Source organism: Miniopterus schreibersii, assembly GCF_964146895.1.
Source record: "Miniopterus schreibersii genome assembly, chromosome: 9".
Classification (NCBI taxonomy): Eukaryota; Metazoa; Chordata; class Mammalia; order Chiroptera; family Miniopteridae; genus Miniopterus; species Miniopterus schreibersii.
The window spans coordinates 20,565,526-20,583,707 of record NC_138118.1 but is presented as its reverse complement, the minus strand read 5'-3'; the positions used below and the strand labels follow the sequence as shown (position 1 = coordinate 20,583,707).

General features: G+C 37.3%; 1 protein-coding gene across 1 annotated transcript; it reads right to left on the bottom strand.

Moving 5' to 3' along the window:
- Window positions 1-1,205: 1,205 nt before the first annotated feature.
- NDUFA5 (NADH:ubiquinone oxidoreductase subunit A5) lies at window positions 1,206-15,846 on the bottom strand. The gene is made up of 5 exons (XM_081147342.1): window positions 15,177-15,846; window positions 14,856-14,900; window positions 10,514-10,630; window positions 5,451-5,516; window positions 1,206-2,095 (listed from the first exon to the last, which is right to left on the bottom strand). Exons 1-5 carry the CDS (start codon window positions 15,195-15,197, stop codon window positions 1,994-1,996), a joined length of 351 nt encoding a protein of 116 aa, XP_081003468.1. The 5' UTR covers window positions 15,198-15,846; the 3' UTR covers window positions 1,206-1,993.
- Between the last annotated feature and the right edge of the window lie 2,336 nt (window positions 15,847-18,182).

The following is an 18,182-nucleotide window of genomic DNA, read 5'->3' as shown; positions in this document are numbered from 1 at the left end:
ATTCTGAAAATTACTCAAATTAGTCTACACACCACTCAGCAACACTGAATATTTTTAAGTAGAAGAACCATCTGCAATTGGTCAGAAAAACTTAATCTGGAAGTTTATAGGAAGCAATTGGAAAACATTTGAAAGAGTAAAAACAATCGAGTGTAAGGTGGTATGGGCAGTTAGAATGGCAGTTATGGTAAAAGAATGATGGACCACACTGTGATGCCTTTTAGCTACCTACCAATTACCATGATGCATGTGATCCATGTGAAGGTTTTTGCACAAAGCAATATCCAGCTTACTACTTCTATTCATATTTAATTCTTTATATGTACTCTGACAGAAAAACTCAAGAAAGCAGGATCTAGGTTCTTTTGGTATAGCCCGTATAGTACAGACAGGAGTAACATCTCAAGTATTCATAAGGAATAATAAAATGATTACAAGCATGAGTTCTGGAGCAAGACTGTCTAGGTTCAAAATGTAGCTCCCTATCTTACTACTTATGTGACCTTGGATATGTTATTACTCCATCACTTTGCCTCAAATTCTCCAGGATCCCCATATTGCGCAATTGCAGGGGAGCACTACTCACATTAGATTCTGGTTTCCTTATCTGTAAAATGGAGATCATTTTCAGGATCTCACTCTTAGTTGTAGTGCAGATTTAATAAGTCAAGTACTTAGTGCCTGGCAAACCTTAATAAATATTAGCTATTGTTGTTATATTATTACTATGACTACTACTATACTACTACCAACAGTTCTAATGCAAACATCAATAAGGTCCCCTTTTATTGGCTCTGTTGGTGAAATATATAAGATGTCCAAGAATCATGGGAGAAGCGGGGCTGAAAATATGACAAAGGCATATCAAGCCACCTTTCTGGTTTTTTGGTTGGTTAAAAATTATCCTGAAAGTATCTATGCAAGCATGCCTTAGGATCAATCATATATTTTGATCTCAACAAATATAATGTATCATATATTAAAGCAAATGTTTGGAAGTGAAACGGAAATTATAAATCACAAATTCTACTTCTTTTACAGAGAAGGAAATAGGCCACTCTGAAAGGTCAAGTTGCCTCCACTTAGCATAGCAAAATGCACATGCACGTACACAAACACCCAAAAGTACTATCTTTGAAGGTTAAGAAATACCAAATTTAACTAAGTTTTTAGAAATGATATGGGGCTAAAAAGAAAAGGTGAGGAACGCCTGAAAAGTAATTTTATTTTTGTTTAACCTTAAACTTGTCAATTGCTTCTTTCCTTGAACAGCCTTATCTTCTGTTTGAGACCCAGATACACTCATATTGGAAACCTAGTAAAAACTACTTAGTGATTCCACTTGGCAGTTATAACCGTACAACTAAGATGTTTTGAATATAAGCCTATCCATATGCCAGATAAACTTTAGAAACTCTTAATCTCTTCTTTTACAGAAATTCTCTATCCCAATGTAGTTTGATTAAGGACCAGAAACCTAACTTCCTTAAATGAGACCCAAAAAAGTTTTCCAACTACCACAGTAAGTAAGAAATCTTTCTTTCAAATACAAAATCAATTCCCTCAACTGTACAGTGAATTCTAACTTAATGGTTTTTATTTCACTTCAGTGACCTATACAATTGTTTAAGCAATAAGTTCCTTTCCAGTTTCTTCAGAATAAAAAATTAAATGTGTTGAAGATACTACTAAAAATATTTCACCTATCAAATATATGGCCTGTGCATTGAAACATATAGGAACTTTTCCAATTAACTTTCAAATCTTCCTAGAACCTCTATATTAGAAAATCTCATCTTTGAAATAATTTGAATGAATACTTCAATAAAAACAAATTCACAAGTCCCTATTACCGTAATTACCAGTTTTAACAAGTCTCCTAAATATGATCTGCGTCATCAGTTTTCTGGAATATAAGATGTAATAATATGGAAACATTTTTGATATAAGAGAACATTTAATTACATCAGTTTCCCTTCAACACATCTGATGATTATATTGGCCATTTCCATTGGTTGGCAGGAGGCTCTTCCACTAAAGGCTCCCATGGCTTCCACTGTATCATTTTTCTCGCCAGACTTAGTTCATTTTCAGCCTGTTAATAAAATTTTTTAAAAAATCATTTGATTATACTGTTTAATAGATATTTATCACAGCTAATAACTAAAATATAACTATTATAGCTACTATTTTCATATAAATACCTAATAAGCTGTTCTACCATCAAATGTTGAATATTATTAATTAAATTATCTTAATTGTCACAGTTATGCATGAGTAAGAAAGGATAGACTTTGATTTCTTCTATTCGGTTAAAATTTGCTATTAGATTATTCAAAAGTTTAATTGGTGAGTTTTCAATCTTAATTGTCTATTTCACCATTAGGCTACAATTCTTTGAGGATCAAAAGTATGTCTCCTCATCAATGTCAATGGTTTTCAAATTTTATTTTACCGTGGCCACAGTAAAAACAAAACAAAAAAAACATTTTACTAAGGGATCTACAATACACACATATAACTCAAACAAAAAAATATTACCTTTACTAGCTGTGATACACTCTATGTTCTACTGTATTTATGAAGTGCTAGTCACAACCTACCTATCTGATTTCATGACCCATAATCACTTGAGACCAGTTTGTAAAACAGTGATCTATGGAATGTAGAATAGAGTGGGTACACAAAAAAATTTACTGATTGAATTAGTTTCCTTAATTAGATTATGTTACATTTACTTTTTTCTTTCAAGCACAATTTATAACACATTTAACAAATATATTTTAGGTATCTTATTACTTAATTTTTTTTTTTTGCACTTTTTTTTTTTTTTTTTATGACAACTCTGACCAACTTAGAAGAATTCTTTTTTAAACACTTGTCAGGAAGTCAGAGAAGGAATTCAAACACAGAATAAGTGCTTAGATTCATTCTGTCAAAGGCTATAATTCTAAAATTAAAAGGTAACCTCTCATTTATGCCAGTGGTTCAAAACAGCCAATCTATGTTTAGCAGCCAACAGTCTAAAATGTATATAAACAATGAGTCAAAGAGTAGATTAAAGGAAATCTGGACGTAGAGGTATTTACGAAGACTGAAATGAGAAAACAGTATAAATACTGATTAAAAATATCCCTAAGAGTGGCCATTTCCCTGCCTTTTGATCTGGGTCTCTTGAACATTCATGCTTTTCTTTATGCCCCCAAAGCACTGTAGTGTGGGGAGGCGGTCTAACCCTAAACATCATTGAAGCCAGCCCTATTTCAGGGAGCTAGACCCACTTGCATGCAGCCCTTGTAGCCCACTCCCTCCCTGGTCTCTAGCTTCTAACACACTATCCTTTCCTCATTCCTCTCTTACGATGGCTCTAAAAATGGGCTGTTCAATATGGTAGCCACTATCTACATGTGACTGCAGAGTGAGCTCTTAAAAAGTAGCTAGTTCAAATTCAGATGTGCTACAAGTATAAAATACACATCAAATTCTAAAGATTTAGTATAAAAAAGAATAAAGTATCTCAATTTTTTATACTGATGTTTCGATAATACTTTAGATATATTGGATTATATAAAACATTATTAACCTCATATTGCTCCTGAAAATGTACAGAACTGCATAGCTGACTTAAAAATACTTAATGTATCCTGAGACTACAACTGCTTAATAAATTTATCAACTAAAGTCATGATCAAAGTGAAATCAGATAGAAAAGAAAGAGGATTAGGAAGAGGACAATAATAAGTTTCCAGTAAGTTCCCATACTCTACATCTAGTAACATATGGCAAATGAATAGAGTAAGCCAGGAAAAAAAGGTCTCTGAATAAATGAAACTATCTACATTCATCAAAAGCTGTCTGAATGCCCTATTCCTCTTAACAGAGCCATCTAACAATGCTTTTGAATATCATTTGTGAATATCTCCCTGATCTACAATAATTGTCAATATTTCTTTTTATCTGTCCTTTGATAAAAAGCAAGAAAACTTAAAAAATGATTACATTTTTGAAAAGTACAAAAAAAAGGAAAAATTAAATGAAACTGAACTGAATACTTCTCTCAGACTCACTTAAGAGGAAGACACAGGGGTACACAGAGGGAGAATTATTTGTCCAAATAAAAATTTTAAAAACCTCTACATATGGGAGATAATATTCAATTGAAGTCAAAAGACAAAGAATAGACTAAAAAAATGTTTAGGCAATATGGCAAAAGATTAAGGTATCTCTTTTATTTTAAAAAACACTCAAAGAGCCCTAGCCAGTTTGGTTTAGTGGTTAAGAGCGTCAGCCCTCAGACTGAAGGGTCGCTGGTTCAATTCTGGTCAAGGATTCATGCCTCAGTTACAGGCTCAATCCCTGGCACTGTCGGGCTAGAGCAGGAGGTTCTCTCACATCAATATTTCTCTCTCGCCCGGCGGGGCGGGGCTCAGCGGTTGAGCATTGACCTAGGATCTAGGCGATCGGGGTTTGATTCCCGGTCAGGGCACATGCCCGGGTTGCGGGCTCAATCAATGACTCTCATCATTGATGTTTCTATCTGTCTCTCCCTCTCCCTTCCTCTCTGAAATCAATAAAGATATATTTAAAAAAAAAAAAAAAATTTCTCTCTCTCTCTCCCTCCCTTCCACTCTCTCTTAAAAAAAAAAAAAAAAAATCAATGGAGAAAATATCGTTTGAGGATTAACAAAAACAACAAAAAAGAAAAACAAACAAAAAAAACTCTCAAGGAAAAATATAAGATAAACACCAAAAACAAATTGTAGAATAAAAATATTAGTAATTGCAGGATGGCTCAGTTGGTTGGAGCATCATCCCAATGAGCCAGGGTTGTGGATTTGATCCCTGGTCAGGGCACATACAAAAATCAACCAATGAATGCATAAATAAGTGGAACAACAAATCAATGTCTCTCTCTCTCTCTCTCTCTCTAAAAAGTCAATTAAAAAAATTTAAAAATACTAATAATTTATAAAACACAAAATATAAGAACATATCTTTAACATTTAATCTTACTAGTAACTGAGGGAAAAAATACACAACTTAAAAAAAAGGGGCATCATTTCACCTGATTTATTTAAAAATTGTAGCATTCTTACCAAGCCATTAAACCTTAAAAGTATTTGTATATAAAAGATAAAATTATTCAAATAACAGTAATACTGTGTCACTAACGTGAACTAAGGTAAGGATAACAAGAACATGCCCATTATATTCAAAGAATATCAAACTCCAAACTTCTAACAGAAGCCTCATAAATTTAAGTTATAATCAATGAATTTAACTGATATACACATTAGAAGTATTTTCTACTTGATATTAGTCTTATATTTGATGAGTTGATACAAGAAACTTAAATTTCCTTTCTTTCTGGAATGTAAGTTTTGTGCCTCAATACATTATGTCTCTGAACTTTTGAAGCCAAACATCTAAATATTCAACTTTTTCTTTACCTGAAGAATCACCTCTTCTATTTGGCCACCCTGAAGCTGGTCTTCTAATTTTTTAACATCTGGTTCCTATAATTTAAGGAAAAAAGCAGAAAAATATTTAAACAAACGAACACAGTATCTGAATGTTTCAATATCCTATATTTTAAAAACTCATATACAAAAAAAATATACTTGCTATAACAAATGTCACTAATTTTTCTCTCATCATACCCTTATTAATTTTTATCAAATATTTGGTGGAAATCCATTTCATCTATTTTATTGCTTTTCTACCTTAATATTAAAAAGTATTAAAGATGTATTGACATGCTTATCAAGAGTGAAAAAATGCCCAGCCGGGCGTGGCTCAGCGGTTGAGCGTCAACCTAGGATCCAGGTGATCAGGGTTCGATTCCCAGTCAGGGCACATGCTTGGGTTGTGGGCTCAATCAATGACTCTCTCATCATTGATGTCTCTCTGTCTCTCTGTCTCTCTCTCTCTCTCTGTCTCTCTCTCTCTCTCTCCTTTCCTCTCTCTGAAATCAATAAAGATATATTTAAAAAAAAAAAAAAAAAGAGTTAAAAAAAATGATGCCTAATACAGTCTTTCAAAATATAGATTTTTAAATAACACTTTATTTTCTTAGTATTTTCTGTATTTCCTCTGACACCATTAGCATTAAAAATAATAATCTATAACCCAGAATTCCACTCCTAGGTGTAAACTAAACAGAAATGCATAATATGTTAACCAAATGACATGTTCAAGAATGTTCAAAGAAGCACAAATCACAGCCTCAAATTACAAACAATCCAAATGACCACATATAATAGAATGAATGCATAAACTACAGTATTTGAATATAATAAAATACTGTACAGCCATGAGAATGAACTATAATTATAAACAATAACATAGATGATTCTCTCAAATGCAATATAAAGCAAAAGAAACCAGACACAAAAGAATACATACTGATGGTTCCATTCAAAACCAAAGCAAAACAAAAATGTAGTGTCAGAGGTGAGAAGAGTAGTTATCTTTAGGAGGGTAGTAACTTAAGAGGGGCACAAGAAAGGATTTTGGTGTTCTGTAAATGTCCTCTCTTTTGAGTTGGTGTTAACATGGGTGTGATTACTTTGTGAAAATTCATCAAGCTCTAGACTTATGATTTCTGCACATTTCTTTGTGCATATTAATCCTTCACTGAAAGGTCGTTTTTAAAAAAAGGAAATGCTAGTACAGTACCTAGAACATTCAATGACATATATTTACTTATTTTCTGATAGACTGAGCTTTTTGAGAGCCAAAAACCATGTCCTATACACACATATGTAAATAAACATAAATAAGATGGGGGGGGGGTGCCCATAAATGGAATAAAAAGAGGAGAAAAAAACAAAGATATTCTCTATAGGAATTGGCATGTTCCTGCCTCAGGGCATATGCTGTCTCATCCAGGATATCTGCATGACTTGTTCCTTCACTTCTATCCAAGTCTTCCCTTGTATATTATCTCCTTAGGGAAGACTACTTGCATTGTAGTAAAATGAATAATGCCCCACAAGATGTACCTGAACTAATCCATGGAACCTATAATGTTACCCTACATGGCAAAGACTTTGCAGGTGTGATTAAGTCAAGAATCTTGAGATGGAGAGATTATGCTAGATTATCTGAGTGGGCCCTAAATACAATTACAAGTGTCATAGGAAAGCAGCAGAGGGAAATTACACATAAATGAGGAGAAAGTAATGTGACCACAGAGGCAGAGTTTGGAGTGATGCAGCCACAAGCCAAGGAATGCCAAAAGCCACCGGAATTGGAAAAGGCAAGAAACAAGTTCTACCCTAGAGCCTCCAAAAGGAGCATAATCCTGCCAACACCTTGATTTGGACCTCTGATACTGATTTTAGACTTCTGGCTTTCAGAAATGTAAGAGAATAAATTTCTATTGTTTATAGTTATTTGTTACAGCAACCACATGAAACTAATACATATTATAATATCCCTCATTACCCTGGTAACACATCATTCTTCCTTTTTTAATTTTCCTTCACTACACTTACTATTGTCTAACATACTACCTAATGTACTGCTTTATTCACTTAATTAATTAATTTATTTATTTATTTTGCCTCCCAACATTGAGAAGGCAGCAAGGATTTTTATCTGTTTGGCTCATTGCTATGTAAGCACTAGCTTTCATACCTAGAACCATACCTGGCATATAACAGGCAGTGTTTCTTGAATAAAAAGTCATTGGAAAAGAAGGGGGGGAAAAGCAGATGAACATGTTTCAGAAAGATTGTTAAATTCAGAATTAACTGAGCCATGATGCCAAAAATCAAAAACAAAACAGGGAAGCTGGTCATGAGACCCAGAAGTGTGAAGGTTAAGAGGACAAGGGATATATTCAATAATATTTTCAATTCAAGAAAAGCCTGTATTAGAAAAACAATTCAAAATTTGTCTTACTGAAGGTAAGTCAATAATGTGACTTTTATTTACAAATGACATAATGCCACTAAGCTAAATAAGGTACTATATACTGCATGCTCACTTATATGCCTGCAACTGTGTTAAGCACTTTACATAAATTACCTCATTCGGTCCTAACAATAAGTGTTCAAGGTAGGTATCAGTACACCCAAGTTATAGGTGAGGAAATTAAGACAGAGAAAATGGACAAGGTGCCAACAGTCATTCAGCAAATAAGTATTAGAACTGAGATGAAAACTTCGAATAGACTACAAACGAGTGCTTTAGTAATATGCTATTACTATCTCCCTAGTATAATCTAAAAATATTTACTTTTATTTCCATTTTAGGCTTAGTAAATAGGTACTTTACAATCACAACAATATTCACTGAGACTCTGTGTGGTTCTAAGGGGGGTTAAAAATCTGTGATAATTTAACCAAAAACAAAAATCAGCAATATAACTATTATGTAATGTAAGAGGCTATTAAAAACTATTTGTATTTAGCCTCTTGGATACAAAACATTTCTGAGGGTATGGACTGGTAGACGAGACATAAATAAAATATGGTGTGATAGGTACAATGGAAGCAAGGAAGCTATCAATCTCTACTTAGGGATGTAAGAAAAGGTTTCACAGAGAACGTTAATGGATCTTGAGGACTGAGTAAGAACTGCCAGACAAACAAGGAAAGTAAGAGCATTCCAGGAAGAGGAGGGAAAAATACAAAAATAAAATTGCATGGAATTCACATAACTGTCAGCAGTTTGGTATTGCTGAGCATAAGGTACAAAATAGGAAATGATAAGTTTGGGAAGACAACCTACAGCCAAACCTTGGGCCCTTCCATCTATGCTAAGGACTTAATCATATAAGCTAGTGGTTCCCAAGCCGGGCTGTACATCAAAATCATGCAGATAAGATAGTAAGGTGAGTTTTCACACAGCCAGCTCAACATAAATCGATAAACTCAGTCTTTGAGAATCACTGGACAGGAAACCATGGTAAAGTTTTTAAGGAGAAAGACATCATGATTTACATATTTTAAAAAATCACTCTACTGGCAATGTGGGATATATATGGATATAAAATGATGTAGAATTGAACTACACACAGACCAATCAGTTAAAAGGCAATTGAAATAGCACAGGTCAGGGAAAAGGATTTTAGAATAAATGAAAGTAATGAGAACGACCTATTCTTCAGTTGACAGTGGCTATGAGAGAAAAGAGAAAAATAAGGGCAAAGTAAAGGAAAATATAAACATAGTTTTCTTTTTCTTTAAGATAGGAACAGCTAAACACATTTTGAGGCTATCTGAGAAGGAAAGCAGAGTTAGAATAAAGTGGAAGACATTCACCTTATGAAAAAAAAAAGGAAATGTCTTACTCTATAATGGGAAAAAAATACATAAGCCCATTTTCCTTAAGAAAAATCAAAAGAAATGTTAACTGCCCCTTTACAGACTTTAATCTGTAAATTAATTCCAGAATTGCCAATCTAAGAGTAAAAATTCCAAGTCAAAGTGCATTGTTTTGTTGTACACCTAAGGAAAAAATAAAAATCCTTTACATTAGAATACTTATTGCACAAATGTCAATACTTTTGGAGTTTATGAACTCGATTTTGTATAATTACAAAAGTCCATGAAGTAAGTGCTACTGCGGAAATTTGACAATAGGACAATAAAGTTTGGTATAAAAGAATCAACAGAAACCCACAGCCTAGAGCCTTTGATTTAGAAGCTGAAACATGCTTATATTAGTCTGCTTGGGCTCCCTAACAGAATACCATGGATTGGGTGGCCTAAGCAACAGAAATTTATTTTCTCACAGTTCTGGAGACTGAAAGTCCAAGATCAAGGTCCAGCAGGGTAGGTTTCTTGTGAAAGCTATCCTTCTAGCTTGCAGACAGCCACCTTCTCAAGGCGTCCTCACATGGCATAGAGAGCATGAGCTCTCTGGTGTCTCTTCTTGTAAGGACACTAATTCTCCTGGATCAGGTACCACTTGTATCACCTCATTAACCTTATTACTTCCATAGAGGTTCCAGCCACAGGAACCTCACAGGGCTTCAACATATAAATTCTGGGGACACAAACAGTCAGTCCTTAACAATGCTCAATAAAATTTTGTAGTTAAGTGACTAATTTGTCCGCTTCTTTTTGCAATAAAGCACTTTTTAAAACTTACTTCTGACAGTTTTCTTTAAACACAACACCCTTTTTTGTTTTGTTTTCATTTTCTATTCTGAAACTAGAAAAAAGGGATGAAGATTGATGTATCTATAGATAAAAAATAAAAGATTAATAAAGGACTGGACAGGAAAGAGAGGTAAAAGAAACAGCGACAATGTTAACTTAAGGAATGGACTTGATCTTATTCCTTTACTCCAATATTTAATAGGGCCTTGCATATAGGAAGCACTCAGTAAACAGGTGTTTGATGAATGAAATGGAGAAAGGATGGAAGAAAAGTATGAAAGGAAAAAGAATAGGAAGAGGAAAGTGTATAGAATATGCAAAAAATGAGCAACTGAAATTTTTTTGTTAAATGTTGCATTGGATACCATAAATCCCAGGAAATTAAGTCAGCTACTTACCGCTTTAACCATATCCAGCTTTTCATTTGTAATCTGTTCTGTATATTTTCTATATGCTGCATTTTTAGGGATTTGCTCAAGAACATCAAGAATTTTTGTATATAATATTCTCAGCCTCTGAAAAGACAAATCATACAAATTGCCATTTTCAAATACCACCAAAGATTAAATGAAATACTTTAAAGTCTTACAGGCTTTAAAAAAAAGACTCACAACTGTTTTTAAAAAGCATTTAATTCTAGCTGTAATTTCTTCATGTCCATGCCCTATCTCTTTTACAATTTAGGAAAAATAAACTTTTCCTTATTACTTCTTTACATTTGATTTGAAATTTGCTTTAATTGTATAAAATAAATAGGCATACACATACATACATACATACACACACACACACACATGCACGAATAAACAAACAAAACTTGAGGACATCTAAGAATCATTTTACTTAAAAAGTAGTCTGCATATTTAGACATTATTTATATATTTGGATACAATATTCCATAATAGAGGGTATTTTACTATACTAATATGGAGTTTGTCATGAAAAATATAGATGATAGATAGATAGATAGATAGATAGATAGATAGATAGATAGATGATAGATAGATATAGATATAGTCTGAATTGTGTGGGGTTTTCTCAGCCACATTTCTTCTTAATTTTAGCAAAGGGTATGACAATAGAAAGGCCTTTAAAGAGACCTGTGTTTTAAAATGGGGATATTATTAGCTGCTTCATAGGGTGTTGTATAACTTATAACAGTATCTGGAACAACATATTAGGTTTCAATAAATGTTAGCATCATTATAGTCACTTCAGCAGGTATCAGAGAAGGAGTTTACAGAAAAGGCAGCATTGGCAATAGACCTGGAAGGGTGGTAGGACTTGGAGAATTAAACATTTTGGAAAAGGTAATTTTACACACAGAATACATATATAGGATTGAATGGTAGAAAATACAGGGAACATAAAGTAATCAGTATGAAGTTCTATTTTCCTTGAACTGTGTTGTACAATACAGTAGCCACTTGCCAAATATGGTAACTGAGCACCTGAAACGTGGCTAGTCAGAACAGAGATGTGCTAGAAGTGTAAATACATACTGGATTTTGAATATTTAGTATGAAAAAAAGACTGTAAAATATCAATTTTTATATTAATTATATATTGTAATATGTTGGATATGTTAGGTAAAACAAAACATTATTAACTTTACCTATGTCTTCCTTTTTTATTGACTTTTAGAGGGAGAGGAAATGGGAAAGGGAGGGGGAGAGGGAGAGAGAAGAGGGGGGAAGGGGGGAGGGAGGGAAACATCAACCAGCTGCTTCCTGCATGCACCCCAACCAGGAATCAAACCTTAAACCCAGGCATGTGCCCTGAACCGGAATTGAACCCGTGGTCCTTTGGTGCATAGGACAATGCCCAACCAACTGAGCCACACCAACCAGGGCAACTTCACATTTTTCTTATTAAAAAAAGTGACTCCTAGAAAATTACAAACATGGCTTCCATTTATGACTTGTATTATTTTTATTAGATAGCACATGGATAGAATATAGGACACATATGAAGTACTTAGAAGATAAGGTTGGATAAGAAGTGAATTACATTATAAGTGGTGTGACATGCCAAGTTAATGCTTTGGGGCTTTATTCTGTGGGCAATAAAAAGATTTAGGAATAGTGTATGATTAAATCTGTGCTTCTAGAAAATTGACCTGGCAGTACTGAGTTAAAAGGATTAGATGGAGAAACAGGCAGAAAGGCCAGTAACAAGGTTGCTGCAGTTCTTAAGAGCAAGGGACTAAACTGGTAATAGAAGTAGGGAAAGGAAAGAGGTCAGACAGGAGAGGTGTTAAAAAAATAAACAGAACTCATCACTGGAATGAACATGAAGATGCAAGAGTAAGAGGAGTATCAACTATGATGTCCAAATTCCCAGTGTGGGGAGTAAGAATACTGATAACTCTCAAGAAAATTAAGAGTTCATGGTGGATGAAACAGATTTAGAAACAGAAAACCATGAGTTCAGTTTTTGACAGTAATGAGTCTAAGGTCATGACTTTCGCTCAACAAACATTTACTGAGCACGCACCATGTGCTAGTCACAGTTCTAGCAGTGAATGAAATAATAAAAAATTGCTGCCTTCATGAAAACCTACATTCTAAATTTTTTTTTTTAAATATATCTTTATTTATTTCAGAGAGAGGAAAGGAGAGGGAGAGAGAGAGAGAAACATCAATGATGAGAGTCATTGACCGGCTGCCTCCTGCACGCCCCCGACTGGGGATTGGGCCCGCAACCTGGGCATCGGGCCCACAACCTGGGCATGTGCCCTACTGGGAATCCAACGCCGAATGCCTGGATCCTAGGTGGAAGCTCAACCGCTGAGCCACGCCCGGCCGAGCTACATTCTAAATAGATACAGACAAGATAAATTAGTGGAATAAAGTCTGTTGACCAGTGATCTAGAAGGCCATAGTAAGGACTCTTATTTAGAATGAAAAGCCACAGGAGGCTTTTGAGGAAAGGAGTGATATGACAACTTACATTCTTGCAGGTTGACTCTAGTTTGATTAAAAAATGACCAAACTGAAGCAGTGACAAACAGGGAGAGGCAAATGCAATTATGCTCAGCAGTGGTGATGGTGGCTGAGGACAGGGTAGTAGCAGAGGAGGTGGTGAGTAGTCAAAATAGGGATATATTTTGAAGGCAAAACCCAGAAGATTTACTGAAGTACCAAATATGGGGTGTGAGAGAAAATAAAAATTAAAGATGATCAAGATTTTGACCTAAGTGATTGGAAGAACGGAACGGCCATTCTCTGATATGAGTAAGCCTAAGAAAGGAACAGGTTTTAAGGAGATCAGGAACCCAATTTTAGACATGTTAGGTTTGGGTTGCCTGCCTGACATCCCAGTGGAGATGTCCACTAAGCAATTAAATATACAAGACTCGCACAAAGGGAGAGGTCAGTGCTTGATATAAAAATTTGAGTTATCAGTGTATATGGTGGTACTTAAAACAACTACACTATGTCCAGACACCAAGAGAGAGCAAATATAAGTAGAGAAAAGGTCCAAAAACTAAGTCTGAGAACTCCAAAATTTAGAAGTGGGAATATGAGGAATAACCAGAAAGGGAGAAGGCAAAAAGAGCAGGGATAAAAAAAACCGGAGGTGTCCTGAAGCGAAGTAAAGAAAGTGCTTGACGGGACTGTGCTACATGTGTCAAGTGCTGCTACTGGGTCAATAAAAATGAGAAATGTGAGATGACCATTGGAGACAGCAGCACTGATGTCATGGTGACCTTGAAAAGTGCAGTTTGGCCAAGCCTGACTGGAGTATGTTCAAAGGGGAATGAGAGAAATTGGCCAGTATGGACATTTTAACAATGTTAATTCTTCCTATCCATGAATATAGTATATGCTTCCACTTATTTGTATCTTCAATTTCCTTCTTCAGTGTCTTATAATTTTCCAAGTTCAGGTCTTTTACCTCCTTGGTTAAATTTATGATGGCTGCCAGAGGGGAGGGGTTTGGGGGACTGGATGGAAAAGGTGAAGGGAATGAGAAGTACAGATGGATGTTACAAAATAGTCACAGGGATGTCACGTACAGCATAGGGAATATAGTCAACTGTTATAATAATCAGGTATGGTGACAGGTGGGTACTGGAAATATCAGGAGAAACACTTTGCAAAGTATATGACTGTCTAACCACTATGCAGTACACCTGAAACGAAGACAAAATAATACTGAATGTAAACTGTAATTGGAAAAAGAAAAAAAAAGTTTTAAATAAATCAAAAAAGAAACTGGAGATGAGTACAGATAAGGAGTTATCTATAAAGGGAAGGAGGAAAATGGTGTGGTAATTGGAGGGAGGAAAAGGATCGCAGATTTGGGGGTTGGGGATTCGATGGAATCATGTCTGAATACTGAAGGGAAAGACCTACTAGAAGGGAAAACTGATGACAAAGGGGGTAACTGCTAGAGCCCAATCTTCGGCAAGCCTAGACAGAAGTGAGGCAGGGAAAAGGAGAAAAATGGCGATATCGACTTGGAAGCAGACTAACAAAAGTACGAGTGAAGCAACAAATGCCACAAAAAAACACTCAACAATTAAAGTGGCTGAAGAAAGAGGTGATGACAAGACAAACCAAAACAGGAAAGTGGCACGGGATCAACGCAGTGGACGCCGCCCCCGTCTCAGAGCTCAGGGTGAGCAGTGACTGCGGGCAGGGGGCGCCCGCGCCCTCCACCTCTCTGCGGGCGAGGCCGCCGGGGTTCGTCTCCTCGCGGGCTCGGGAACAAAGGAACGGAAGAAGGACCCACCTCGTGCGGACTCTCACACACAGCCAACCCCACGAGGCCAGTAGTCTGTTCAAAAACAAACACAATTCATGCTGTTTAAAATTCGGCGCGTCCACCACGCTAAGAAAAGGCAAAACCACCAACCCCGGGCTGAAACTGGCCTACACCCAGCTACCGCTCTCTCAACGCCGCTAGTCCGGAGCTGTTTTCCGCCCCCGAGGGCAGAGCAGAACGAGGCCGCAAGGCGCCGCCACGCCCGCGCCGCCACCCGAGGGACGAGGGGCTGTCGGGCTGACTACCCCCCGTCTTTGAAATTCCATCAGTGACCTCCACCCGCCTCACCTTCTTCAGCAAGCCCGCCATGACAGCGCCGGGCAGCGGAGGACGCGCAGCCCTCTGGGAAGCTCCTTCAGACCCGCTCAATCCACCACCGAGGCCGCCGCCCCGTCACCTTGGAAACAGCGAGGCTCCTCCCCCTCAGGATCGCGGCCCGGGCAAAGGCTCTGCCCCGCCCACTCCATAAGGAAAACTGACGCACGCGCAGTGAGCCCACCAGCGTCTCATCCGGGCACTCCGGGAGCGGGTTTTGTGTCGGGCGCCGCGCCGGGGTTTCCGTCCCCTGCGCCGCCGGCGGGCTGCCCAGAGGTTGAGGGAAACGCTGCGAGCGACCAAAATCTCAGAGAGTCGTTCTGGGGACCTTCACTCTGCCTGACCTTTGGCGGATTCCTTGACGTCCCTCCCACGGGGTAGTGAGTGAAGTGAGGGCGGCCGTGGAGCTGTCGGCGCAGGAATCTCAGCTGCAAAGGTGAATCGTGCAGATACGCAGCGCTCTCCGCGCTTTCACCCAGCCCCGCGCACGGTGCAGCTGCCGTGCCCTTCAAGCCCCTCCTCCTCCGTCGCGCTCACTGCAGCGCTGTCCCGGGTGCGGTGCCACCGGGTCGCTCTCCCCACTGAGCTCCGCACGCACTTACTGCGCACGTCCTCGCCGCTGGGATATCGTTCGTAGGACAGGGTCTCATCCTGGAACTCACCGAACACGTAATGTCAGGGTTCCAAAGGGGTGTGCACAGGGCGCAGGGAGGGAATGAACAGTCAACAACTGTGGGTGCCTTGAGTTAAAGAAGGCGTTTACTAAAAAGTTAATGAGAGAAAAGCACAAGGGAGAACACGTGTACAAATATGTATATACTGAATAGCAAAAGTCATTTAAATAGTAAAACATCCTACAAAATAGAAGATATTTGCAACCACCTATAATCACCAAAAGATAAGCAGTACCTAGAATATATAATGAACTTCTGTAAATCAGAAGGAAAATAACTAATAACCTGGACAGATCTCCCTGCTTCCATTCCTGCCGTCCTGTCTGGAATATATTAAACCAGTTAATATGTGTAAAGTGCCTGGCTCAGTGCATGGAACAAAGCACCGCACACAGGACTGCTATTAATTTTTCATTTTGGTATTATTCTCAACCTAGTAGCTAGAAAAAATTCTTTTAGAAAGTACTTTGCTTAAAATTCCTGATTTTTCATTTGAAGTGTAAAAGCCGAAGTCTTTACACCGGCCTATGATGTTCTCACGAGATTGCCCCTTCTGCCCCTCCCTCTGGACCTAACCTCCTGTTCCCCTTCCCCTGCTCAGGTAGCTGCTCTTCTAACCCATTTCTTGAAAAACCCTTCCACCAGTTGGGCACATGCCTGGCTCTCTCACTTCTTTCAAGTATTTCTGCAAAATATTAGCTTCTCAATGTGGCCTGCCCTGGCCCTGACATTTCAAATTGCAAGTTACCACAAACGCACTCCTTACCTTCTCTGCTTCACTTTAAAAAAGAAAAAAAAAATTGTATTGATTCTTGGAGAGAGAGGAAGGGAGAAAAAGAGAGAAACACTGATGCAAGAGGGAAACATTAATCAGCTGCCTCCTGCATGCCCCCCACCAGGTATTGAGTCCCCAACCCAGGCATGTGCCCTGACTGGGAATCAAACCAGCAACCTTCTGGCACATGGGACAACACCAAACCAACTGAGCCACACCAGCCAGGCCTCTGCTTCAGTTTTCTTCATCTCTGATCACCTTTTAATGTGCTATCTAATTATCTTTCATTGTTTTTTTTGTATCATTCTTTCTAGAATATAAGCCATATGTGAATGGAAATTATGTCCTACCATATCTCAGGTGCCTAAAATAGGTACATAATAGGCACTTAATACATATGTTTTTAGTGAATATGATTTTTTTAAAAAAAGGGAAAAGAAATTATATGCAATAGACAAAAATGGAAAAACAAACACTCCATTAACTCAAGTTCCCTAGTAATTAAGTAAATGAAACTTAATTATAATTTTACTGCCATCTTGTGGACAAAAATTAAGGACTGATACCATCAAGTGTTAGCAAGGATGTGGAGGAACAGAAACAAACACTGCTGGCAGGAGTGAATTGGTATAATCACTTTGGGGAATAATTTTACAAATGTTAGTTGAAGATATGTAAAACCTGTAACTGAGCGTTATCGGTTGAATTATGTCCCCTCTCAAATTCATACATTGAAGTCCTAACCCTCACTGCCTCAAAATGTGACTTTATATGGAAATAGGATCATTGCAGATGTAATTCACTGAGGTGAGGTCATTAGAGTAGGTCTTGTCCAATATGACTGATGTCCTTATAAAAGGGAAAATTTGGACACAGAGACATGCACACAGGGAGAATGCCATACAAAGATGAAAGCAGAGATCAGGATGATGCTTCTAGGAACACCAAAGGAGGATGAAGCCAAGGAACACCAAAGATTGCCAGAAAACCACTATAAATTAAGGGAGAGGCACGGAACAGATTCTCTCAGCCTTTAAAAGAAACCAGCTCTGCTGACACCTTAATCTCAAACTTCTAGCCTTCGACAGGTGAGCTAATACTTTTATGCTATTTAAGCCCCTTGGTTTGTGGTATTTTGTTACAACAACCCTATAAACTGGGTAACATTAATTTGTTCATATGTTCCTCTCTTCCATTTAGGATAGCTGTCCCTAGAAACATTAGCCATGGGATACAATCTTTCCAGAACATATTACCCAAGAATTAGACTTTACTATAACACAATAATTTCCACCTTATAGTATTTAAATCATCCACAATAACAGTTCTGGAGAGAGGACATATATTTACACTGTGCATGTACTAATGGCATTTTAAAGATATGCATGTGCATTGATATATATATAACATACATAAATGTAAAGAAACTATGGAATTAGAACAAACCATCCGATATACTATTTGCTCCTACAAAGGTGTCATACTGATTTGGGCACACTAGATTAGATACAGGAAACCACATTAGGATTG